A 26062-nucleotide genomic window follows, 5' to 3' on the forward strand; every position below is an offset into this window, starting at 1 on the left:
CTCAGCTTAAAATGCAGAGACACTGTAAGTAAGCTATTCATATGTTTATTTCAATGAGAAGTATGATCACTGGGACTGCTATCAGTTGGCTCAACCAATGACGTGAGTTTGGGGCAGCATTATCTGTTTGACAGATTAATGTCAGATAGAGGGAGATGCCTGAAAACACTTTTAGTGCTCAAAAGATCATTCATTGAAAGTAAACTGCAAAAACTGTTTCGTTGCACAACTTTATGACTGATCACATCAATTCAACCATGACAGTTTGAGCGACATGCTTCAGAGTGAAATGTTTTGTGAACATACAACAATGTGATGCAGGATGAAGCACCAAATATATTGGATGCGACAGCAAACCCTCAGCTTATTCTGTTACTCATTTCACACGGCTTAAAGGCACAGCAGCAAAAAACTGACTGTTTAAAGAGTAAAAAAGAATCAAATAAAACATGACTAACATTATAAGTGAATGCCATTGGGGGATAATGCAGTAAATTATGAAATCCATCCTAGATAATAAAGCAAATTATACATATGCCCCAATGAAATAAATTAAATGTGAGGAAAAAAACCTTCACATACATATTTATTTGAAGGCATACAACAGATAGGAGCTGAATGGACAAAGTATTTCACTCTCGACTCAAAACAACACATAATAGCACAGCCTTGATCTTATCTTCACCAGAGTCATATAGAAAAGCCTTCATCTGCACGACAACTGATCAAAAGACACAATAACCTCCTTTCTCTCTCTCTCTCTCTCTCTCTCTCTCTCTCTCTCTCTCTCTCTCTCTCTCTGCAGAGAGATATTTGTACTGCTGTATAAAAGTGTGTGCAAACCCTATTAAGATGAATGAAGAAAAGCTATTCAGAAATGGAATACACTAATACAACCATATGCTCTTCTGGTGAAGCTTTCCATTGCTTTGAATGATATGGAAGTCACTACAGGATTACAATAAAGCCCTCAGAAAAAAGTGACTTTATTCTAGCACTAGCACACCGCAGTGCATAGACGTATTAAAAATGTTACAATTATGTATGGGAATCTAACAAACAGAGCAAGAATGAGAGAGACATTTCTGTTCTTAAATTGAGGCACTCTTACGCGCGTGTGTGTGTGTGTGTGTGTGGTTGTACGTGTGGGTTTACTCTACCAGGAGGGGGTCTGAGAAATTAATTCAGAGTTTATGAGGAGAGTCTTTGATTTCTTTTTCTGCACAGCACTATTAATAACACTGGGCTGATGCAACTCTAACGGCATAATAATGAAGTGAACGAGTCTGTATCTTCATTTAGACATGATGGGAGCTCATACAAACACAGGCAGATCTTGAAAATGTATATTTTTTACTCTGTGTGGGTGAACTATCACACTGTTAGCATAGAAACCACTGACATGCTCAATGTATTATTAATACATATTATATATGCAGGCGTCTAACACCACATTGCAAATATGTGATTCAAAAACTTAAACCTGGAAATAGACAAATGTTTAGGATACTGAATGATTTAAATAAACTACAATTCTGCAAATCATTATGCTGGTTATATAAATTGTAATGAAAAATTGCTTTACATTTTAAAAATGCAACATAGATCTTCACTAGTGGTCTAATTTTCTTTTTACATCATTGTATGTATTTGAAACATTTTCATTCAGTACGTTTTGCATCCAACCTAACTCATATCTTACCTGGTTCACAAATACAGGTGTGACGATCCCATTCATCAGTGCATTGGCTGTGGGCAGGACAAGGGGATGTGTTACATGGGTTTCCAACATTACAGCCGGTCTCCACTTTGATGGTTCTGGAAGGGCGGGGTAATGCAGGGGAATCAGGACGCACCCCCAGACGCACCCCCTGAGGACACATGCCAGAACGTTCAGCACACAGACATAAATATAATAATAAAATACAATACATAAAAATAATATTAATACATTTAGAAACATACAACCTTCAGATCAGATACATTACCGTTCAAATGTTTTGTACAAAAAAAGCAATACTCTTATACAGCAAGGATGCATTGAATTGATCAAAAGCAAAAGTAAAGACCTTTATAGTGTTAACAAAAGATTTCCATTTCAAATAAATGCTGTTATTTTGACCTTTATATTCATCAAAGATCCCAGAATTTGATAAATAAAATGATCTCCCACAAAAACATTAAGCAGCACAACTGTTTCAACACTGATGATAATAATAATAATAATAATAAGAAGAAGAAGAAGTAGAAGAAGAAGTAGAAGTAGAAGAAGAAGAAGAAGAAGAAGAAGTAGAAGAAGAAGTAGAAGTAGAAGAAGAAGAAGAAGAAGAAGTAGAAGAAGAAGAAGAAATTAGACTAGAGTAAAAATAAGACTAGAATAATGCTGCTGAAAATTCAGCTTTGCCATCACATGAATTATTACATTTTAAAATATATTAAAATAGAAAACTAATGTAGAAAATTTCATAAAACAAAAAAAGTTATTTAAAATATTATATATTATATAATACTATTTAATAATATTTCTCAATATTAGAGATTTTACTGTATTTTTGATCAAATAGATACAGCCTTGCTGTGCATCACAAGTAGTGTTCCACAGTTGACCTTTGACATTAGCTAAATAAATAATCCATTAATAAAATGAACATCCTTAGTTTCCAATAAAATGACAATAATTATAATAATAACTATAAATGGGAATTAACTTGGTAAATTATTTTCTGACTTTTCTCTCTAAGTTTTCATTAATTATTCAACTAATTGTCAGCTTGTTAAAAAACAATGACCCCGTTAGGAATTAATAACTGCCAATAATTCATACAAAAAAGAAGGTTACAGAAGTGCGATGAGCACAGTTGAGGTTATAAAAACAGACTGCAAAAATGACGAACCTGAATACAGCCACGTATCCCATTTTGCACCTCTCCTGACCCTAAAACTCCACCAACATGCAGGTGCTTCACCTTTACACCATTAATCTCATTCCCAACAATGACTGTTCCCTGTGGCAGAGAGAGAGATTTGAAGATAGGCAGAGAGAGAGATGGAAAGAAAGTGAGATTAAATTAGTCCATTTTAGTGACGTCGCATGCATTTCAGTGTTTAATCACTAGACCAGCGACCTGTGTCTGATTTGTAGTTTAATCCACAAAGATTAAGATGTGATATTCCAGAATTTTAGATTATGGATTACAACACGGGATTATAACAATGAGTCAGCGGACCACTTATGTGTGCATGTAAGTGTGTGTACCTGATACAGTCCAAAGTCCAGTCGTACTGTAGCAATATATCGAGTCTCTCTGCCGCTCCTGACATCGCGGAGCTCGAGCTGTAGGTCGTGCCAGCGTCCATCACACACCTGAACCTGATCCAGTCTCAACCTGACCGGCCGAGTCGAACCCCGTGCCACAGAGAACACCAACTGACCAGAAACCACCTGGAATCAGACACATACTTGATTTATTGTTTGCATAGGATATGCGAGTTATATTTGATCAGCTAAGTATCTGGAGCCTTTGGAGTTCGACGCAGAATTGTCTACTTCAAAGTGCTATGGGAAGTCAAGCTAATTTTATGTAATTAACACTGTGCTTCCAGAGAAAATGTTTGTTTTCTACCCTGAAACAGATAATGTTTTTCTTTCATCAGGCTCTTAATGAATGAAGACATTTCTTGGAATATTTGAAGGCAAACAAGGCCAGGTTTTTCCTTATTGCCAGAGAGCATCAGAATACCACAGGAAAAGCTTGGTTCATAATTCATGGAGGATTCAATCCTTTGATTTTACTTAGTGCTTGCCTTCAATTCATATTTCTTCCATTGTTTTATCTAAATTAAAATGAAATGCTTATGAAAAAAATAGTAGCTAAACACATTAAGAAACTACTGCTACAATTGTATTAAAATAAAGTGGACTTCCTCCTTCCACCAATTAGATTATTTAATGTGAATCTACAACACTTCTGTTAAAATACCAGTTACAACAGTTTACAGTTAATTTTGATATTAAAATTTAAATTAAATCAAATTTAAATACGTAAATGTACATTTAAATAATTCATTTATTATAAAAAAATTATAATAAAACCAAACATGTCACTTTATTGGCTGACACATTAAAAAAACAGTGCAGGAAAGAAATGCAACTCTTTAAAAGTAATTCTTATTAGTAATGAGATGCAGAACAGACCATAACTTTGAAAGGGTTAAAGCTTTTCTAGTTGTTTTCTTTTCCTTCCTGCATGCATTTCTATAAGTGAGTATACCTGAAAGATCAAGTTGGTGTACTGTCCAGCTTGAGCCTGCAGGAGAACTCCCTCTTTTGATCTGGTGCGGAACACCAGGCCCATGTACCAGGGTGTGGTGATGGTGACCTCATTCTTCAGGTCCCACCACAGTGCACTGCTTCCAAGGAAACGGTGAGGGTGGGACATCACTGTGAAAGTATCATTCCAACATTACCATCATAAGCAATGCCATCATGACATTAACATTTAGTAATAGTTCCTGTTTGATACTAGCATCCTGATTTAAGATTCACTTAAAGATCAACAGAGCAATCATTTATGTAGATCTCACCTAAGCTGCAGTCCTTCCCTCCAAATCCAACAGGGCAGTCACAGGAATACGTCTCCCAGCTCACCCGACATGTGCCGCCATTCTGGCACGGGTTTGATTTACAGAAAGGCAGTTTGGCGCTGCAACCTAATAAAGACAGAACATTACATCACAAATGCTGCAGCCAATCACAAAAAAAAGACATTTACAGCACAATCACGATGACAGCAGACAATAACAGGCCAAAAATGACCACAAACGCTCACAAAAGGAAGTATAGACTACCGTACAAAGGTTTGGGGCTGGTGAGATTTATCATGTTTTTGAAAGAAGTCTCTTAAGCTCATCAAGGATGCATTTATTTGATCAAAAATACAGTGAAAAAAGTAATATTGTGAAATATTATTACAATTTAAAATAACTGTTTTCTATTTTAATATATTTAAAAATGTAATTTCTTTCTGTGATTATTTTTTTAGCAGTTATTACTCCAGTCTTCAGTGTCACATTTGGTGCTCAAGAAACATTCTTATTATCATCAATGTAAATAACAGTTGTGCTACTTAATACTTTTGTGGAATCCCAAACTTTTGAGGGGTAGTGTATGCTGATGTCATTACAGAGAAACAGAACGTCACTATCATCACATAATGCACACACACACACCGGGTAAAGTGCCATTATTAGCGATGAATCCTGCCATGTCCACTGGTCTGTTGTCAATGTGCAGGTCTTTCATGCAGCCAATAAATTCTCTTGTACCAAACGGGAAATTCTCCGGCAGGTTAGGAACTCCACCCAAAAACAACGGGCCAGTCAGATCCAAAGACCTGTGAGAGAAACAATACAGAATGAGAGAATGAGAGAAATGCTATACGAGTTTTCCTGAGCGAAACCAACATGTGCAATGTGAACATAAATGTGTATGTGTGAGTGTGTGCACGCTCACTTCTTGCTGCTGGTCTGTCTCCCCTGTGCAGCACAGCTATAGTTGCCGAGCTGAGTGCCAAACCTCAGAGAAACGGCCGTATCACAGTCATCTACACTCAAGACAGCGACCTTCTCATCCGATGGACCCTGAACCTCACCGCTAACACTTCGCTTTGGCTAGGATACATACACAAATGTTTCCCCATAAGTACACAAACACAAAGCACACAACTACATTCTGAATATAAGGAAACGTTATAAGTTCAATAGTAAAAAAATCCATAGTAACAGAAGAATACTTAATATTTAAAGGAATAGTCCACCCAAAAATGAAAATTCAGCTTCTCCAGAGCATTTTCTCACCTTGTTGTAGTAATGGATGTGAACGGTGTGCCAGTTGCCATCACTCACTCCACCAGGCAGGTACGGACTCACCAGAGTAGACGACTCACCTGTGGAAAAGGACAGACTCACAAAATTCACACCGCAACCCTTTCATATTATGTAATCCCACATTTGGACCATAGATGGGTCCAGGATTTATTGTAAAACTCTTAGCACACACATTCACTCTTCTTTACCTGTGGAGTATTTAAGAACCATTTGTCCGTCCAGTATCTCCAAAGCAAGGAAGTCGTGCTTCTCATTAAACCGGCCATTGTAGAAGAGCAAACCATTACTTTCCAATGTGGCAAACCTATAAAACACAATTAAAGCTCATCAAAGATCTGGAATGAATCAGAACAGGTCCATTTAGAGTGTATAATAATGTAATGCCCACAAATTGTCTTAAAGAACACTCAGCAGAAATTGATCTCTAAATGAATTGAACTCAATTTCCAGTCAACATGGGACGGTTTCATGGCAGGGGGATCAGCAAACAATATCCATTAGAGCTTTCAAGTCAAAAAGTGTGCACATGTAGAGCAATACTGAGGGGTTCTTATGAGTTTACTTCACATTGCTTTAGAGAAAGCTATTAATCATGTATCATGTTTTTTAAATTACATTATGCATTCTAAACCAGGGTTATTATTTAATAATAATACACTAAACCCATAAAATAAAATAAAAATTCTCTACTTATTTTAACTAGTTGCCAAAGCAACATTTCTCATTTTCATTTAGTTTAACTTGATGTACTAAAATAACTAACACTAAAACTGGAATACAAATTAATACAAACTAAATAGACCTCATTTTAAAAACTATTAAAAATTACAAAAACACACAACAAAATAACTAAAACTTTAAATAAATAAAAAATATAAAAATAAAAACTGATTAAAAATAAAATAAAAACAAAATAAAATGATTAATTATTAATACAAAATATTAATTATTAACCACAAATACATTAATAAATAAATAAATAAATAAGATTCATTAATGTTAAGGCAAAACTCACTGACTGCATGTTAAAAACATTTTTTGTATAAATAATAATTTGAAATTGCGATTTCATTTCTACTAAATTGCCAAATGAAAGCCAAAATAATAATATCTCTTTTTGATACATAAATGTATAGCTGAAATGCCTTTGGATGGAAAGCATTCAAAAATTCACAAATGCACTAGTTTGGTCCAGACAAAACGCTGACAAAAGGCCTAAGCTGTGAGAGAGATGGACCCTGTTTACGCTATCCTGAGCAAAGACTTTTAGATTTAAAAGAGTTTTTATAGGACATGGCCAGTTGGTAAATTGCACACTGTACCACAATGGTTATCTTTCAGTGCAGAGAGGCCAGGCTTTAACCGAGAGAGAGAAGGATTTCATATTCTGGCGTGTCTAGGGAGATGAGAGAAGGTTGTGCCCTTTCTGGATGTGTTGATATTTGACCATATTAATAAATAAAATAGCTCTGTTTTAGTCACCCTGGAGATTACAACAAACATCCATTATATTACCTCTGTGCCACAGCAACCAAACCCTGACCAATCACATCAAGCACGTGACCAGAAAATAACACTCACAAGGGGAAGTAGAAAAAAACAGGATGAAAGAAGAGTGCTAAGGAGCTTTTCTCATGAACAGAGCATGAAAGAGAGAAAAGAAAATGTAAGAAATAGATTACAGAGGGGAAAATACAATTTATGATATATAAATATGTATACATTCATACAATATAAAAATATATTTATATTTTTACTGTTTTAAATTAATCTCTCCTATCTCAGAAAAAATCCTAAATTATATATAAAAAAAATTCTGTCATAGTTTTGGACTTGACACATGACTAAAGATCAGACTACATGCCTTTACATTACGCAGCGTGTCCATGTATGTACTTACGAGAGAGAGATGGAGAGGTGGAACCGTTGACGGAGCCCCCTGAACATCATGAATGATTTTGGCGGGAAGGATCTGGTGGTGACAGAGCAGTAGGGCTTCTCATAACCTCCTGCAGGACACTCACACCTGAATCCCCCTCCGGAGAGCTCACGACACGTACCACCGTTACGACAAACGCCTGCCACACACCGTCCAGCACGCCGGTCAAACTCACAACGCTCGCCTGAGACACACAGAGAAAACACATCAAATATACACGTGCACACATTGACACTTCTTCAATTCAATTTGGCTGATCTTTAGATGCTGATCTTTGAAATTAGGTGCTGATATTTTGAAGATAATTTTTAAAAACCCTAATAATTTAATAACACTGTTAAATGTAAACTGTTAAATCAAAAGAAATATCCGTTTTAGTATATATTTTAATATAAATTCAGTTGTAGCATTAGCATTTTATTTTGATTTATTTAGACAAAATACTTCATAATTTTAGTTTCGGCCATTTACATGTATCAGTTATTGGCCGTAGCATAAAAAAATTATATGGCTTATTGGTATTGGCCAGATTTTAATATCAGGCATCCCAATTTTCTTTACTAAATACTTTGACTATTTAAAATGTCAAGTTCTCAGGACTCAAAATCTGTCCATTTTTTAACACGCGCCTATTGAAATGCCTATTAAAATAATTTGTTTAATTAATGTTGTTCAAGTCGGCATGAAATGAAAGTCTATGGAATCCATTTTCTAAATGCATGTTATTGTGCAACATACATTTGTTATTACCGGTATATCTTGTTGTGAATAAATCATTAATGCAAATCTTTTATGTTATTGCGAAACATTTTGAGCTTGTAATTTTTAAGAACAAGGCAAAGACACCAAAAATAATTCTTAAAAATAGCTTGATCTTCCAGTAAAACAACAGACTTGTCAGACTTCTTCGATCATTTAGTGCGCTTAAAGCGCTACCCTCACATTCAGATCTGATTTTACAGGTGGAACAAAACAATACCAAATGTGGCAATAAAATGTAAATAAAACTGGTAAACACTCCAAAATGAAATCCTAATAATTATTCATGCCCTATTGCATGCTGGGAATAGGGAGTGAATGGAACTAAACCACATTACCATTTTTTTTTTTTTTTACTTGATCCATGAATCAATTATCACAGCTTTATGTCAAATTTTAAAAAGCTGAACATTAAAGTAACTGTTCTAAATAATTTTATATAATTAAACAATTGTACCATCACTATATAAGCAGGGATCTAGCTCACACACACACACACACACACACGCAATGTGTATAAACTCTGTAAAAACCTGTAGACGGGGAAACCCCCAATGGACCAATAACAGACAAACACACACACACTCCTTCATAAAGCAGCTTGTTGTCTGGGTTTTGAAACATCAGCAGATCCTGCCCTTAGGCTTTATGTTGCTGAGCCAAATGTGAGCCAAATTCTGGCATTGTGATGTTCCAGCATTGTGTTGGTGGTGAGCCTCTGGCACTGGTTAAATAAAGCACATTAATGGCCATGCATGTACAAACCTCTGGCACAGACACACATGTAGACATCTCAGCCTCCCTTTAGTGGGAGTATGAAAATACTGCCTTTAAAAGCACTTCAAACTTTGACCCACTACAGAAATATACACACATACAGCAAAATGCCTCAGGACGCACATATGGACAGATACACATCACATGCAAACAAACCATCAATGTTTACACTACAGCAACTGCTCAATATGAATACAAACCAGCCATACACATACACACACACACACACACACGCACACACCAAAACCCACAAGACACATGGACTTGCAGATTTAAAGCAGCTCAGTCCAGCCTTTATCCTATGGCTACTTAGACAGAGTTATCTGCATATTCAACAAGAGGAATTAGCATATTCATCATAGCTTACAAACATATCACATGCAAAGAGAAAAGGATTTAAGTGCACATTCCTCTTGACAGCAGCACTGAATGTTCAAAAGCCAACTTAAAATACGTCGCTTTGCCCAGAATAAAAATATAGAAGCAGGAAAAATCCCTGAAACCTGAACACCAACTCACATATATTACCAACTAAAATATATAATTAATATATTTCATAAAAGAGAAAACCTTATATTCATTATTTAATGTTACATGAAGTAATATAAATTGTTGTCATGGCTTATATAAATACAATTTGTGTGATATTTAAATTATTTTTAATAATTTGCTAGGCCTACTTTTTTTTTTTGGCAATTGATCTATATGTGCTTATTACAGACAGACAGTGAGCATAAAATCATGGCAAATTTCAATACAATAAATATGTTGATCATTCAGAATCACCCTAACATAGTAATATATCTATTTACCGGTCTGTATGAGATACTACTTATGAAACTTTTAAACTACTAATTAAAGTTTGTCTTGAATTTTTTTTAAATCTAGTTTTATCATAAATGATCTTCTGCTTAATTATATAGTTTATTGTAAGTAGAGGTGCTGAATGTAAAAGAAAGAGTGTTCCAATATTGCAAGAAATATCATAAGAATTTAATTAAATTGCTTTTAGAATGTTTTATTATTATTTAACATGTTTGCCAATTCCATTTTCAAAGTGTTTCTCCTCCGCTCCTGGCCCTAGTTAAACCATATGGACTGTTTGACATGAACACACGCAATTCTGAGAAAACATTTCACACTGACTGCTCCTGCTCACAGAGCACTTACTGACACACAGACCAACAGTAATTTCTTTAAACTTCTCAACCAGAACTGACAGAAAACACACACACACACACACACACACACACACACGCACGCACACACAAACATGCTCAAACTCAAAAATACAAACACATTCTCACAGTTAACAATGAGGTATACAAGTTCATCTTAAAGTCCAAAAACAAAAAATAGAATTGTCTTCTTCACATATCCGCAACAAACACAAGTGATAGCACATGATATTCACCTACATAAAAGCAAAGAGCATTCAAGTGCGTTTATCTAGACATGGACAAAAGGTGAGCTTTTAAGTACACACACATGCTCTCACACACACCAGCGCACACTTAAACAAATCTCCATTGATTCTCAGCTGACTCTAAATCACTTAAAAACCAGCAGGGAAGGGCTAAAACCCTCTCTACAAATATCTCTCCATCTTTAGTCTCTCTATCTTTAGTCTCTAGATACTTTTGTCCTTTTATATTTGTGTCTGGTGCTCACTCTCTCTCTCTCTTCTCCAGCTGTTCACTTCCTAACTTACTATTAAGAGCACTTCACCCTCTTTCTTCCACTCTCGTTCTCTTTCTGTTTCGCTCCACTCCCCTGTACCTATCCAGACTATTTGGTAATGTATTCTCTCCCCTTCGTTAAAATGATGTTTAATTCATCAAAGCTATTCTTCTTCTCTTGGGCTAAACCACCCTACCCAACCCCCACACGCATGGTACGGCCCTCGGGGGGATCCTGCATCTGCCCCTGCTTTCATCCTTCCGTTGGATTTCTTTTTCTCTGTCACTTTCTCTCATACTGCAGCGTTTGTAAGAGTTGCTCATTTAACTTCAGAATGACTTCACTGCTGAGAGTTTAGGTCTGTTTAACCCCAATGGCCACACACACACACACACACACACTGAAAAACAAACGGTTAACAGTTGTGCTGTTCCACCAGGCCCCACCACCGTCTAGTCTCAGCATCAGATGGTGCGCCCACGGATCGCTCACAGACCCTTCACTGGCCATCTGATGCATATTGAACAGAAAACTGGCAATGTTGGATTGGCAGGCTGCTGCACAATTCGAGTGCCTCTTTAGAAAAACTAGAAACTGGATTTGGAAACGTTGGAGGCGCACATGGCCAGGGCTGGGTTAAAATATTGATTTTATCATTAATCGTGATATTCATTTGAACGATCTCAAAAAAACTAGATGATTACTCAATAATCAATATTGAAAATCCCAAGATTGATTGCCCTCAGCAAAACAAATCTATGTATAGACTCCGTATTTATTACTTTACCAGTATTTGAAGTCCAAAAGTTACAACCCCTTATTTTTTTACGTAAGAGAAGGCGCGGCCATTTGTAAATGTAATGTTCCTGCTTTCGGTGCAAAACTGGTATTTCTTATTTAATTATAAACACACGTGTTTGTTGTACAAACAGTTTTTCCATTTACTGCACTTTGATATTCTTCTGTTTTAAGATTATTAATTACCGTAAATTCATATGTTTACCACGTAAAAAGGTTCCTTAAATAATTTAAAGCATTAGCTGAGAATTTCTTTCATTCATACTATATATATATACAAAATGGACATTACAACTGACATATCTGAAAATGAATTAAATTGAATTTGTTAACTAATTTGTTAATCAGAACCTAATTGGAATGTAATTAAAAGATCTGTGTCTATACCCAGTCCTACTCTTAGCATCAAATCTATATAGTTTATCCTTTTCCTGTCTAACCAAGAAACATCAAATGCCAAAAGTTGTTGGGTTTGTTGGATCCGTTGCAGTCTGTTGGGCAGTATGAACATGATTCTCACCATTCTACTGTACATCCAACAGCCAACTTTAGTGCACATTTGAAATGTTACTGTTTGTTTTGGCAGTGTAAACCAGTGGGCGATTCTTGGCCAGAATAAACCGCAAAGTGTGTTCTTTCGCAAGTCTTTGCAAGACTCCCCATCATCTAGAAAGACACAATAACACATCTCTCACTGAAACACACAATCCCACTCTCACCTGTGTAATCCTCTCGGCAGATGCAGGTGTAGCCTCCCTCCCTGCGAGCGCACACTCCTCCATTCATGCAGGGGTTTGAGTAACACAGGTTTATTTCAATCTCGCAGTAATCTCCGGTAAATCCGGCCGGGCAGCGGCAGCGCAGGCCTGTGATGGGATGGATGGGCCGGAACAGCGTGGAAGGGGAGGCGATAAAGGGAGCGGAGCTGTTGAAGCGGAGGACGCTGATGCACTTCATGTAGTTCTGACATGGCTCACGCAAGCACACGTTATCATCAAATGGGAGAACCTGCCGTAATACACAACAAAAGGTGCTTTTAAGCGTTTGTCTGAACTTGTGTGTGTAGTTCCCCCCAAAATTATAGGAGATTATAAATGATCAATATATTCAGCATGCCTTAAAATTCAGTCAAACATTTATTGGTTGCTCTCATGTAAAAAAAAAACAACAACTGGCAAATGGATAAAGAAAAGTATTTGGCAAAAAGATGAAGAAAATAAATTTGTAATTGCACATTTTTTTTAAGTTAAATTAATTTATTGTTTCATTGAACTATGAATTGAATAAATAACTTTAGATTTACCTTTTTGTCAATTTGAAAAGTTTATTTATTTCATAAAAAATTAACTTCCGTTCAAAAGTTTTGGGTCAGGAAGATTTTTTTTTTATTCAGCAAAGACACATTAAATTGATCTAAAGTGACAGTAAAGAATAAACATAAATGCTGTTCTATTGAATTTTCTATTCATAAAAAAACTAACAAAAAAAAGTATTACGGTTACATATTAAGCAGCACAAGTGTTTTCAACATTGATAATAATAAGAAATGTTCTTATTAGCAAATCATCATATTAGAATGATTTCTGAAGGATCATGTGACACTGAAGACTGGTGCTAAAATTTCAACTTTCAGGAAAATGTCAAATTTCAGGAAAAAAATACATTTTAAAATAAATTTAAATAGAAAACAATTACTTTAAATTGTATTAATATTTCACAATGTCTCTTTTATTATATAAATGCAGCCTTAACAAAAGACAAACAAATTATAGATACATGACATTTATAAAAAAAAAAAAAAGATTTGTATTTCCTTATCTAATAGAATGAAATTCATACGTTAAATATTGTTTAAATGTCTAAATACTCCATGAGGCCTCAGAGAGAGAGAGTGTGTGAGTGTGTGAGTGTGTGAGTGTGTGTGTGTGTGTGTGTTTGTCTTACCTCCATATGTGCGAGGGTGTTAAGTCTAGGTCTGTTGAGGTACAGCTGCTCCTCCAGAGCCTCTGATGGGAAAAACTGCCCTCCCGGCAAAGCCGCGGAGAAACTAACGTTGAGCACCTTTCCTGCATCTGCATCCGGCTGCACGTTAAACACAAACACATCATCAGGAGAGACTGAAAGCACTGCTGACACCCCCTCCAGGAAGTGAGTGAGCAGCGGGGACAGGAAGTGCTCCTGGGACATGTTCTGGAGTCGCACAGTGATGCTGCTGCTGAGCATCTCCTCCGTAATGATGAGAACCCGCAACACACACTGGGCGCTGACGCTGTGAATGCCATCTGAGAAACACACAGAGAGGAGACAAAAGGAAGATGAAGTGAGTTAAGGAGAGATAATAAGCATGAAAATGACAAGCCTTGCCCTGTATCACAGCATGTGTAAAAGCAGAATGTCAAATCACTTTTTGTAAGTTAAGTGATAAGAACATGTCTGACAGCTCTATCAAAACATCACTTTAGTTTCTCTGATAGTCACAGTCTATGTTGTACTTTGTTGTAATGTGAAACATTTTAATGCTGCTGTGAGAGTTGTACTACTTCAGAGGTCCATCTCAACATGAAGTGAGTCGGGTCGGTGTCAGTACAGCCTGTGATTTCATCTACAGCTCACTGACTGTGAAATAAGCAACATGCTGCGCAGTGAATCATGTGTCCATCAAATGCACACATACTTTATGCTCATACACACACAAATGCACATACAACTTTGGGTATACACAGTCACAGACAGTTTAGAATAGAAAAGAGAGCAAACTGGAAAGATGAATAGAGAAAATAATGAAAAGATTCAAGGTTTTTTGTGACTGATCAGAAAATGTGTGGGTGTACCCAATGTAAACATGTCCAGATTACATTTCAGACATTATGTTTTGTACGTAGAAATTGTAGTCGATTTTTAAAACCAGGTTCATTTATTACTGTGTTTCATTCATTGTGTATTATTTTCATGTTGTGAGGAAACCTTTACCACTAGCGGCATTTTGCGGGTGAAATCCAGTAATTTCAATTGTAATCCACATGATCGAACATTTCGCATGAAAGCAAACATTTCCCCATGCAGATGTTGCATTATTTTCCCACATAAATTTGCAGCATTGACCAATAGACAGCTGCTTGGTTTTGTAGGCTAAATTTTGGCTAATGTGACGCCTTCATTTTTTTTTTTTACTGTAAAACGATACAGAAATACTGTCCAACAAATACAACTATGATGTATAAATTATATATTTAAATCATATATCAATGTTGACGTTGATCTGTAATAAAGTGATGACAGTTGATGGAAATTTGATTAATTATCATGAAAATAATGCCCCAATGCAATCAAACATAAATGGTACTAAATTGGGTTTTTTTCTTTTGAGGATAAAATATTTCTTTTGGAGGGTAAAAATAGTTTGGGTTTAAATATTACAGCCACTGGCTTTAATTTTGGACCATGCACCACTTTTTGGGCTGTGAGTTTGAAAATACACACCATTGCACTATTATCATTATAGTGACCAGTGAAGCATGCTAGTGTTTGAAGGGCTTTGATACTCCAGTACCACAAACACCCTGCCAGTCCAATTCCAAATCGTGTTATTCAGTATGTCCTTGCTGTTTGTACAACAATTATGACATTTTCACAGTTGCTTTTCCATTTTCTGAATGATTTTCCCCCCTGAATACATTAAAAATGTCTTTGCAATTAAGTGCATGAATATGGTTCACTCTAAAGTCGATTTAAATTGAGTGAAAGAAGAGAAGAAAAGAGGAAATGATTCAGCAGAGATTGAGCGGGAGAGAGAGAGAGAGAGAGAGAGAGAGAGAGAGAGAGAGAGAGAGAGAGAGAGATTGGGGTGAGGCTGCTGGAGGCTGGTAAGGAGTCAAGGATGGGAAAGAATAAAAGCACAGAAGATAAAATGAAGGGGGGAGGGGTGGAAGAGAGACGTTAGATCATAATGTCATCCACTTAAAAGTCATACCTTTCATGCTGATAAGCATTTCTCATAAAATACACCTTCCATCCCCCACTTCTCTCTCTCAAACACACAGACAGAAACAAAACATGCTTTCTACTCAACCACACCTGCCATGTTAATCCATAACCCAAATTTATAACAAATTGACATTCTTAAAAGGTAAAGTGTGCAATTTCAGTGCTTCTACTTAAAAAAAAAAAAATCGTGTTAAGTTTAGGGTACAAAACAAATAGCAGTGGTATAAATACAATGAGCGTGGGTTAAAGTAGACGTTGTTCGCAGGTAGCATTGAAGATCAGAGACTAGCATTATGCAAATTTGTTACGTTGTTACGTAGATATGTAACAGGAAGTAAGGCTGGAATTGCTGACAACTCATTACGGAAGTTCAGAAGCGATTCCTTCTTTTAGGAGACGACAACTTTATTTGTCATGCACTTTGATCTTTAAAACTTTGCAGACATTTTACATGCAGAAACAGCTATACAGACTGCATATATTAAGGTAAAATTCTAAAAAGATCTTTAAAGATCCTTTAATCCTGCTTGACTCACCACACCAAACAGTGTTTGCATGTACTGTTTGTAAATTACAGTTTAGCTCAAAATATTTGTAGTTTTTCCACAGTGATGAGGTGTTTGACTGAACTGCTGTAAGAAATAAAGTCTTGTTTGTCAAGCTAAATTTGTGAGCGTGAGCTTGAAGTTTTTAATGTCACTGGATGTCTCAGTGTCTAAGGAGATTATATCCTCCTTTGATGAAATGCCACCCTGTGCGAGAGAGAGAGAGAGAGAGAGAGAGAGAGAGAGAGAGAGAGAGAGAGAGAGAGAGAGAGAGAGAGAGAGAGAGGAAGAGAGAGAGAGAGAGAGAGAGAGAGAGAGAGAGAGAGAGAGAGAGAGAAGAGATGAGAGAGAGAGAGAGAGAGAGAGAGATGGAGAGAGCGAGAACGGGTTAGAAGAGGAAGGATGGAGGCAGGGGAGCAGGAGTGTTTACATAGACGTCAGAAAGATGAAGGCAATATCAAGCAGACAAGAGACCCGGGAATGTGTGTTTGTGGAGACTGAAATGAGGAAAAGACGGACAAAAAGAAGGTGTGGGGGGAGAGAACGAGGTACAGGAGAGGTAGGGGGAAGGGTGCGAGGAGGCAGCTGGTTTGATTACAGGATTATAAGGCAGTGACTCCCTACTGACCTCCCGAAAACAGTCCCCATCTCTCTCTTTAGCACCATGCAGCCATTAAACTAATGCACTCGAAAAGCACATGGCGCAAAACACAACAGAAGCAAATCAGCAATTTCTTATCTTATCTATTATTTTTCTGTCATATTCCAGTAAGCACTGAGGTCAAACAAATAAGAGCAATTATGGCAAATTAACAAGTAAATAATTGTAATTACTCTAACATGTGCAGGGGTATAACCCCTGGGTAACACATAACACACTGGTAACTCATCGTCTTAATAAAACTAAACAAAACATTTGTTTAAATGATTAATGAAGCTTACAACAGGAAAAAAATATTATTCATGCTGATTAAATCAACACATTCAAACTCCCACAGAGGATAAGTCAAATCACCAGCATGTGTGTGTGTTTGCTTGCTCTTTGTTTAATATCTGTCTATGGCATCTGACATTAGCAGTCAGTGGAAGTCACCGTGATTTTGCCAAGCAAGATATATAATTATAAACACAATTATTTTGTTGATCTTAGAACAACATTCCTGCCCGGAAATGTAGTGCCCATAACTTCTCAGAATCAGAGGGAAATAATATGTGAATAAATGAGGTAGAAGTCCCTTAACCCTTGTTGTAAGCCTAAACTGGACATAAACTGTAAACATGTCCCTCAAATCGGATTGGTTACACTTACATAGCTAAATTTAACAGGTCCCAGAATACATTTTTTTATATATATATATATATATAGTCACTTTAGACCGTTAAGAGAGTTGATTGCCTGAAAAAAACTTTTAAAGGATACTCTATTCAGCCACTGATTATAACTCCTAAACAATTGCTCTATATTGTACACTATTCACAATTTTGAGGGCAGTAAGATGGATCAGCAAGGATTAATTAAATTGATCAAAACTGACAGTAAAAAACATTTATCATTTTACAAAAGTAAAGCTCTACTGAAAAGAACACTGAAAAAATATATCATGGTTTCCACAAAAATATTAAGCAGCACAACTGTTTTCAACATGGATAATACGAAATGTTTCTTGAGCACCAAATCAGCATAACAGAATAATTTCTGAAGGATCATAATGATCAAAATGCAGCTTTACCATCACATTTTAAAATATATTAACTTTAACTTTAAATTGTAATAATACTTCAAGATTTATCGAAGACGTCTTATTATATAGTGCATTTAGATTTTAATTACATTTATCTTGTTTATAATATTTTTATATTTTACTGGAAAACCAGATCAAAATACTGGTTATGAAGATGATTTGTAAGTGCAGGCACAAATACAAACAGAAGCATTCCATATACAGCCATTCATAAAGCATGTTGAGAGCTGTATGGTTGGTTTCAAAGAGGGCAATTTTACATTTCTTTCATCTGAAATAATTTTCCTTCAGCTGTTCAAAGCATAGACCTGAACTCAGAGAGTCTTTCCTCTTTCTATTCCTTCTGTTCAATCACCTCCCTCCATTTCCCAAGTCTCTATTCCACACTTCAGTGTTTTGTTATCTTCACTTCCTCAGTCTGTTTTCTTCTTCCTCCTATACACATTCCCTAAACCCATCATGTCTTCTATCTTCATTGTATTTCTCTCTACTTCTCTATCAGACCCTTTTAATCTTTTATAATCTAGCTCCCTTACCCATTCTAAAGTGAACTTTATTTTAGGCTTGTTTTGCACAAGGGGATTGTTAGAAATAACTGTCTGTGAGAGTGTGTTTGATGCAATTCTTGCTGGGGTCGTAGGAAAACATGCAAATACCTTTTACCAGCTCACAAAAACATGAAATAAACAAAGACATAGGTTTTGTAGGTTCCTATAGTTTTTTTCAGGTTTCACGACCTGACACAACAAACCTGATACATGCACATGCTGACAAATTCTCACAACAGCACCTCTCACATTTGACAAACTTCTAAACATTGAAATTACAAACTTAGCATGACCAAAACAGGCCCCAGGTGTCATGGGTCACTGTATGTGTGGTTTGCGGACAGAAATAAAGTGAAATGCTTAGATGTGTTTGCCCTTCATAGTTGGAATTAGTCACATGGAAATATATTCCTACCCCATCAGCCAAAAGGCACTCAACTACAAACACTTACACACTCAAACACATGTGTATAAACACACAAACTTAATATATGCTCAAACAAACCCAGATGTAGGCATAAACAATGTAGATGGCTGCATGAACGAATATTAAACCATCTGATTACACAAACACACACACAATCTTGGGCACTAGTTTGACAGCTGATTACTGTGCTCCGTTTGTTTCCAAAGCCAAGCTTCCCCTAAGGACGTCCTATTACACTCAAAGTAAAGTAGAACAGAGAGAGAGAGAGAGAGAGAGAGAGAGAGAGAGAGAGAGAGAGAGAGAGAGAGAGAGAGAGAGAGAGCATGCAAGATAAGAGGGCTGTATGTAATCCTCTATTAAACTACATTTAACAGTATGCACACACACACATACACACACTTATTTTGAAATACATGCATTATCTCTGAGACAAATAATGATGTTGGCTACACCTCAAATGTGCATTTTGTACATCACATCATTAAAGGCGTAGCTAAATAAACACTAGAACTAATCACATCCATACAAGCCTTGTTTGGAGAATAACAAGATAAAAGCGACATTGAGCTTCAAACCATGTCATCTCATCATACAGACAATGAGATGTGCTCATTAGGAAACTGTAACTGGTGTTTCTCTGGGTGAATTAGAATACAAAGGAATTATTTCATAGGAAATTCCTTCAAATTAACCTTCCGTTTCCCTTGGGACATCAAAACTCTGATAAAGTCAAATAATGCATAAGCTGCTCCGCTCATTTAGAAACACATATTTATACTATTTAACCCAACAGAGAAAAAAAGGGAAAGAAAGGGATAGAAAGCAAGGAAGCAAAAAAAATGAATGAGGAATGAAGAGCAAGAGGGGGATGGAAACGGAAGCTTTCCTCAGAGGAGAGAGAGTTAGAATTTGACCAGAGGGTAACTGAGCTGTCCAACACTGCAGTCTTACAAACTACCCAACCTATATGCCTATATGCCAACACACACACACGGAAAATCAGCAATATTTTTCAAGTCAAGTAGGACATTTTTTTCTAAGTGATAGATAAACACAAAACAGCCACAAAACCAACACATCTTGATAAATTTACCATTTAGTCACAATGTCTGTAAATAACAAATCACCATATATAACCTTTCAAAAGCCACAATTATGTACACTTCCCAGCAACGCCATCAACAACATCAGCCGTTGCGGCCAAGCAATGCTCGTTTCAGCACTTACACTCTCTCATGTTACCACTGAGACTCCTAAAAGGTATTGTTACCTGCTAATATCAGTAAGAAATCGTGCCAGCATAAAGTAATTTACATTGATCGCTAAATGTCTTTAGAGGGAAAAATGCAAGTCAAGGGTCAGCTCTCTGCAAAGATATCTTCTATTCTTTCCATTTTGCCACTTACATAGACTCTGCACACTGACACATTGCCTTCAGCAATATTTCATAATAGAGCTCTGAAGAAAAGAGTTAGCAAAACCAATTTGACCTGATTTGATTTCATCCTCATGACCTTAATAGCCCTTGCCTCATTTCCCCATTTCTTCCTTTTCTTTCTCCCTCCCCCTCTGCCTCACATCTTTCCCTCCTTCTTTTGGTCTTACCAGTGACGGTGATGAGCATCGGGGCCACCAATGGTCGGTTGTTGTCCAGTTTCCGGCTGAGGCGGATCTCCCCACTCGTGTGGTTCAACAGCAGCAGGTGCAGCTCATTTCCACGATCTATAGTGTAGTAGAGACGATCTGAAACATCTGGGTCATGGGCAGGAACTCGTCCAATTACCCCACTTGGGAAGGTGTTGGATCGATTGGATACAAAGTTGTTAAAGATGATTTGAAAGTCTTGCATTTGAGGGCCATTATCATTTTGGTCAACCAGTCGAATGCGCACAGTGGCACGACTGACTAGCGGCGCTGACGTGGCCTGGACAACAATTACATACTCGTTCCGTGTTTCATAGTCAAGGTCGATTAGAGAGGTGAGTTCTCCTGAAAAAATGTCCATCTGGAAGATTTCTGGAATATTGCCTTCCACAATCTGATACATAATCTGAGCGTTTTGGCCCTCATCTGGATCAGTCGCTGTAATTTGAGCTACGACTGACCCAACGGCACTATTCTCCTTGACTAGAACCTCAAAATCGTCAGCAGGGAACACAGGAGCATTGTCGTTGACATCCATAACACTGACTTGAATGTGTACAGGTGTACGCTGAGGTGGAACACCGCGATCCACGGCAAATGCAGTCAGCTCGTAGAAGGGAACACTTTCACGGTCAAGTCTCCTGACGGTTCGGACTATCCCAGAGGTTGGTTCAATAGTGAAATCGCCATCACCATCCTCTCCATTTTGGAATGTATACTGGACACGGCCATTGGCATGAGCATCACGGTCAGTAGCAGAGATTTGTAGGACACTAGTGAAAGGTGGAGCATCCTCACTGACTCCACCCTGATACCTGGGGCTCAGGAACTGAGGTGCGTTGTCATTTACATCATTAACGTTGACCTCCACATATGTAGTGTCAGATTTCTGTGGGATTCCGTTGTCCCGAGCAGTGATGGCAAGAGTGTATGTCATCTGGTCTTCGTAGTCTAGTTCGGCTTGAAGTGTGATCGCTCCGGATGCAGGGTCGATACGAAACTGTGGAATATTGTCCTCCAGGTAGTAAGTGATACGTGCGTTTTCTCCAACATCGTCATCTGTGGCACTTATGACCACCACGGTGCTGCCAGGAGGCCGGTCCTCATTCACACTTATTGAATAATGAGCGCTCTGGAACACGGGCCGGTGTGTATTGGCATCTGTGATGTTGACGTGCACCTGACAGGTGTCGTGGAGAGTTCTGTCAGAAGCAGTGACTGTTAGCACGTAGCGGCGTTCCTGTTTGTAGTCCAAAGGTAGTGCTAGGGAGATAAGTCCTCCGCCACTGGCTGTGCTAATGGCAAAGCGATTACGTGTGTTTCCACCAGTGATTTGATATGTGACGGCGCTATTCACATCACGGTCAACTGCGGTTACGCTGACCACACTTGTTCCAACAGTTGCGTCTTCATTTAGTCTAACGTAATACTCTTTTTGTAGAAATTCTGGTCGGTTATCATTAACATCCATTACTGTGATCGTAACACTAGCTGTGGCGGAAAGAGGTGGGGCGCCATAATCTCGAGCCTCAACACCGAAGAAGTAGTGCTCTACCGATTCACGGTCGAGCTCTGAGCTCACTGTGACCCAACCAGTGGCAGCGTTGATCACAAATGGTGTATCTGTGCCAGTCCCCGTCAAACGGTATTCCAGACGTGCATTGTCACCATTATCTGTATCAATAGCTTGTATGTGGAGAATGGAGTGACCGATAGGAGCGCTCTCCAGCACTGAAGCCTGGAAAGGTGTGGATACAAAGATGGGTGGATTATCGTTGACATCGGTGACCTGCACACTCACAATTCCAGTGTTGTTGGAGAGAGGGGGGCGTCCGTTGTCCTGAGCCCGCAGTCGCAGCGTGTACTCACGTTCTGTCTCAAAATCCAGCGGTGCGACCACCTGGATTTCTCCAGTAACACTGTCAATAGCAAACTGTCCTCGGCTGTTCCCACTGATTATGTTGTAGTGCACAGCAGCATTCCCATCTTTATCCTGGTCCGAAGCACTGACTCTGAGGATTTCGGAATGTGGTCGAACATCCTCTCTAACTGCAACCACGTACCGCTTTTGACTGAACTGTGGAACATTGTCATTCTCATCCAACACAGTGATATGGACGCTAACAGTGGCTGACCGTGGGCCCGGCTCTCTCCCCTGGTCGCTTGCTTCCACCAGCAATGTATAACGCTCATTTGCTTCCCTGTCAACAATACCTCGTGTTGTAATCAAGCCTGATCGTGGATCAATCTCAAAAGCAGAGCGTGCAACAGGTGCACTTTCTCCAATAAATCTGTAGCGTATATTGGCATTTGACGGTGAGTCAAGATCTGTTGCTCGTAGCTGTAGGATAGGATATCCCTCTTCCACATTCTCTCGAATTGTTTCGCGGTACTCTGTTTGTTCAAACACAGGAGAGTGATCATTACGGTCAGCCACGGTGATGGTCACCATAGTTGTTCCAGAAAGGCGCGGTGAGCCGTGGTCTGTGACTGTAACTCTGAAGTAGTGCAAGTCCATGTGTTCACGATCCAGAATGTGTGTGGTGGCAAGAAGGCCAGTAATTGGGTCGATTTGGAAGTAATCCATGGACCTGCTGTTCATTAAAGGGGCCATGCTGTAACTGAGTCTGCCTGCCTCACCAGCATCAGGGTCCTCAGCTGTCATAGCTATGACGGAGGTACCAGGAGGCTGGTTCTCAGCAACCTGAACCTGGTAGTTATATTGGGGGAAATGGGGATGTCTATTAGCAGCTCTACGGGAGCGCCCAACAGGAGGGATACCTGTCTGCTCTTCGTTGTACTCCTGCTCCTCTCCTCTCTGCACTTCATCGCTCTCTACTGCTTTTAGTTTCTCACTGAACTGCTTTTTGTGTGTGTTTCTCACCCCATCTACACTATATGCAAGCTTATTTTGTTCAGTATACATTCCCTCTTTGTTTTCATCACTCTCTCTTTCAGACTGAGAGGTGCCATTGCCTTGACCTTTTTCTTTTTTTCTCAGTAAATTTGTCTCTTGTAACACTGTCTCGTCCTTTGTGTCTTCTGCAATCACCCACTCTATGCTTTCCTCCCTTTCTCCCTCTACATGCTGTCTGTCACCCTCCCCCCTTCCCTCCCCTTTCACCCCGCCCTCTATCTGTGCCTCCCTCCTACCGCACTCAGGCGCGGCTTCCAGCTGCTCTTCTTGCTGGCTGACACCCTCAGCTTGTAATGACACCCGTTTACCGGACTTTAATTGCGGCCGTGTGGCTCCCCCATCGGCGCTTAAGCTGTCGTCGGCGCTGTAGTCACCACACTCTGCACGCGCACCGGAGCAAGGAGAATGAGAGCGTGCGCTTTCCCCTTTTACAAAGTCGCGCTCTTCAGTGCCAGGAACATTTTGAGTTTCAGTTGCATTTTGATCGCCAGGACTGCTGCTGTTGTTGTGGTTATTATTACGATTTTTGGCGCAGTTGTTGTTATTGTTACTGTTCCAATTCTTCAGCAACAAACTTTCAGTAAAGTCACTCGAGTAAGCGAGATCATGCACGGAGACCGGCGCTGTCCACTGAGCGGGTGCTGAATATTCTCTCGCGCGCTCTGTGTGATTGCCAAGCATGTGAATGTGTGAGTCAGGAGACCGTTTAGGAAAGTTTAGCTCGATTAAGAGGTAGATATGTGATGCATTATGACCCCTGGGAGTGCCAGTAGCAGATGAGTCAGAGTTGTAAACATCACCGATATAAGACGGAGCAGCGCTGATCCCAGTTGATCTATTATAATGAGTCTTTCTGTCATCAAAGCAAGTCCCAGTTCTGACCCAGTCAGCCTGTGTCATTAAATCCCGAGCATCAGTCCGTTTGAGAGTACAAGAATACTTCAATAGACTATTCCGATCAGACTTTGCATGCACATATTGTACTTTTGAGTTGTTATTTGAAGATGTGGTGTTTGTATTTTCCCTTGCTTGCCTTTCACAAACAGCGTAGCGCCCCAGAGAAATGTTGAACCGGTGCCAGTTACTGCTGTGCCAGGCTGGATGCCTTTCAGAACAACCTGTGATCCGGTGTGACTCAGGACAGCTGCTTGCTTCGCTTCCAAGCCCTAGAGAGAGCTGCCGCGCGCACGGTTCCGAGCACCCGCGGGTATTTTCAAAGCCTGACCCGTTCCAGCCCTCTCTGGTGAGATCGATAACATTCAGGGTGCCTGAAAGGGGACGTTCCGCTGTCGCTTTGTGCAATTTATTGGCGTCCGAAACCACATTAGAATGAGAATGGGCTTTTAATAACGACCGAGTTGATGTCTTGGCAGCGGCAAACTCCCGTTTTGGGTGACATGGGCAGTGCTTAGGCCTGGATTTGCTATCTGCGGGTCTAGAGTTATCCAACAAGCTTTGTACAACAACCCTCCCCGTGTCGAGGTGCGTCTGTGGCCGCGAGCGCGTTCTAGTCCTTTGTATAGTCCTTTTTTTGCCATACTGAACCGGAGAGGCGAGAACACGAGAAACAACGCCCTTCTCTCCGCTGCCACCGTTACTCCAAAAAGGCTGGGGATGACAGCGTCCGGTGTGCGCCGCCGGTTCCGATACTGATGTACTAGAATTCCGGTAATCCGTACTCAACGGACCTGAGGAGGTTCCCACTGCACTAGACCGTACGCATTGCAATTCCCGTCTATGCGACCGTACCGTCCGTGCAGGGTGGATCTTCCAATCGCCCCCAGCCAAAGCCCCCGCTACCGTTCCGTCGGGCAGGTTGGCGATTTGAGCGTCTCCGGGGGCTGGGTGGGTGCACAGAGAGCGGCAGCACGGCCCTAATGCACTCCCCGGGATAACAGTGAACAAAGAGCTGAGGAAAAGGAGAAACAACAGCGGCGAAAGCGAGCCCAAGTCCAGTAGCAGTGCAGCCATTAGTCTGGTGAAATCCTTTCTCTCTCTCTCCCCTTTCTCCCCTCTCTCTGAACCGAAGTGTCTTTCTTTCTCTCTCCAAACGCCGGCTAAGTGGCCAGCTCATCCACCACCGCCCGACTCCTTCCGCCGTGCTCCCCGGTCGCTCGGTGATCCCGGGAAGCTCGCATCTACTCTCGGTGTTTGGTAGAGCTCCGGCTAGCAGCGACACGAGCGCAGCATCTCTCATTCACATCCAACATGGCTCACAGCGAACCCGGTGCTACCCTCACTCCTCCCCCTCTCGCTTCTTTCTTTCTCTTCTCCTCTCTCTCTTCCTCTCTCTCTCTCTCTCTCTCTCTCTCTCTCTCTCTCTCTCTCTCTCTCATACGGGAATGGTTCGTTCCAGTGTGCGCAAGGCTGTTTCCTCTCAGATGACGCCATGTCCACCGCTGGGGAGGTAGCCTAC

At 39.4% G+C, this 26062-nt stretch overlaps 1 protein-coding gene across 1 annotated transcript in view; it reads right to left on the minus strand.

The window, feature by feature from the left end:
• celsr3 (cadherin, EGF LAG seven-pass G-type receptor 3) overlaps positions 1-26062 on the minus strand; it is a 44626-nt gene that overhangs the window by 16537 nt on the left and 2027 nt on the right. Inside the window, exons 3-15 of the mRNA XM_079637734.1 lie at positions 20691-26058; positions 13784-14121; positions 12559-12847; positions 7787-8009; positions 6075-6190; positions 5857-5945; positions 5513-5670; positions 5230-5393; positions 4585-4710; positions 4272-4441; positions 3257-3442; positions 2895-3005; positions 1703-1871 (exon numbers count right to left, since the gene is read on the minus strand). Coding sequence (XP_079493860.1) covers positions 1703-1871; positions 2895-3005; positions 3257-3442; positions 4272-4441; positions 4585-4710; positions 5230-5393; positions 5513-5670; positions 5857-5945; positions 6075-6190; positions 7787-8009; positions 12559-12847; positions 13784-14121; positions 20691-25617 — 7066 coding nt within the window. The 5' untranslated portion in view covers positions 25618-26058. The remainder of the gene's footprint in view (positions 1-1702; positions 1872-2894; positions 3006-3256; positions 3443-4271; positions 4442-4584; positions 4711-5229; positions 5394-5512; positions 5671-5856; positions 5946-6074; positions 6191-7786; positions 8010-12558; positions 12848-13783; positions 14122-20690; positions 26059-26062) is intronic.

The sequence above is a fragment of the Phoxinus phoxinus genome, assembly GCF_949152265.1.
Source record: "Phoxinus phoxinus genome assembly, chromosome: 15".
Classification (NCBI taxonomy): domain Eukaryota; kingdom Metazoa; phylum Chordata; class Actinopteri; order Cypriniformes; family Leuciscidae; genus Phoxinus; species Phoxinus phoxinus.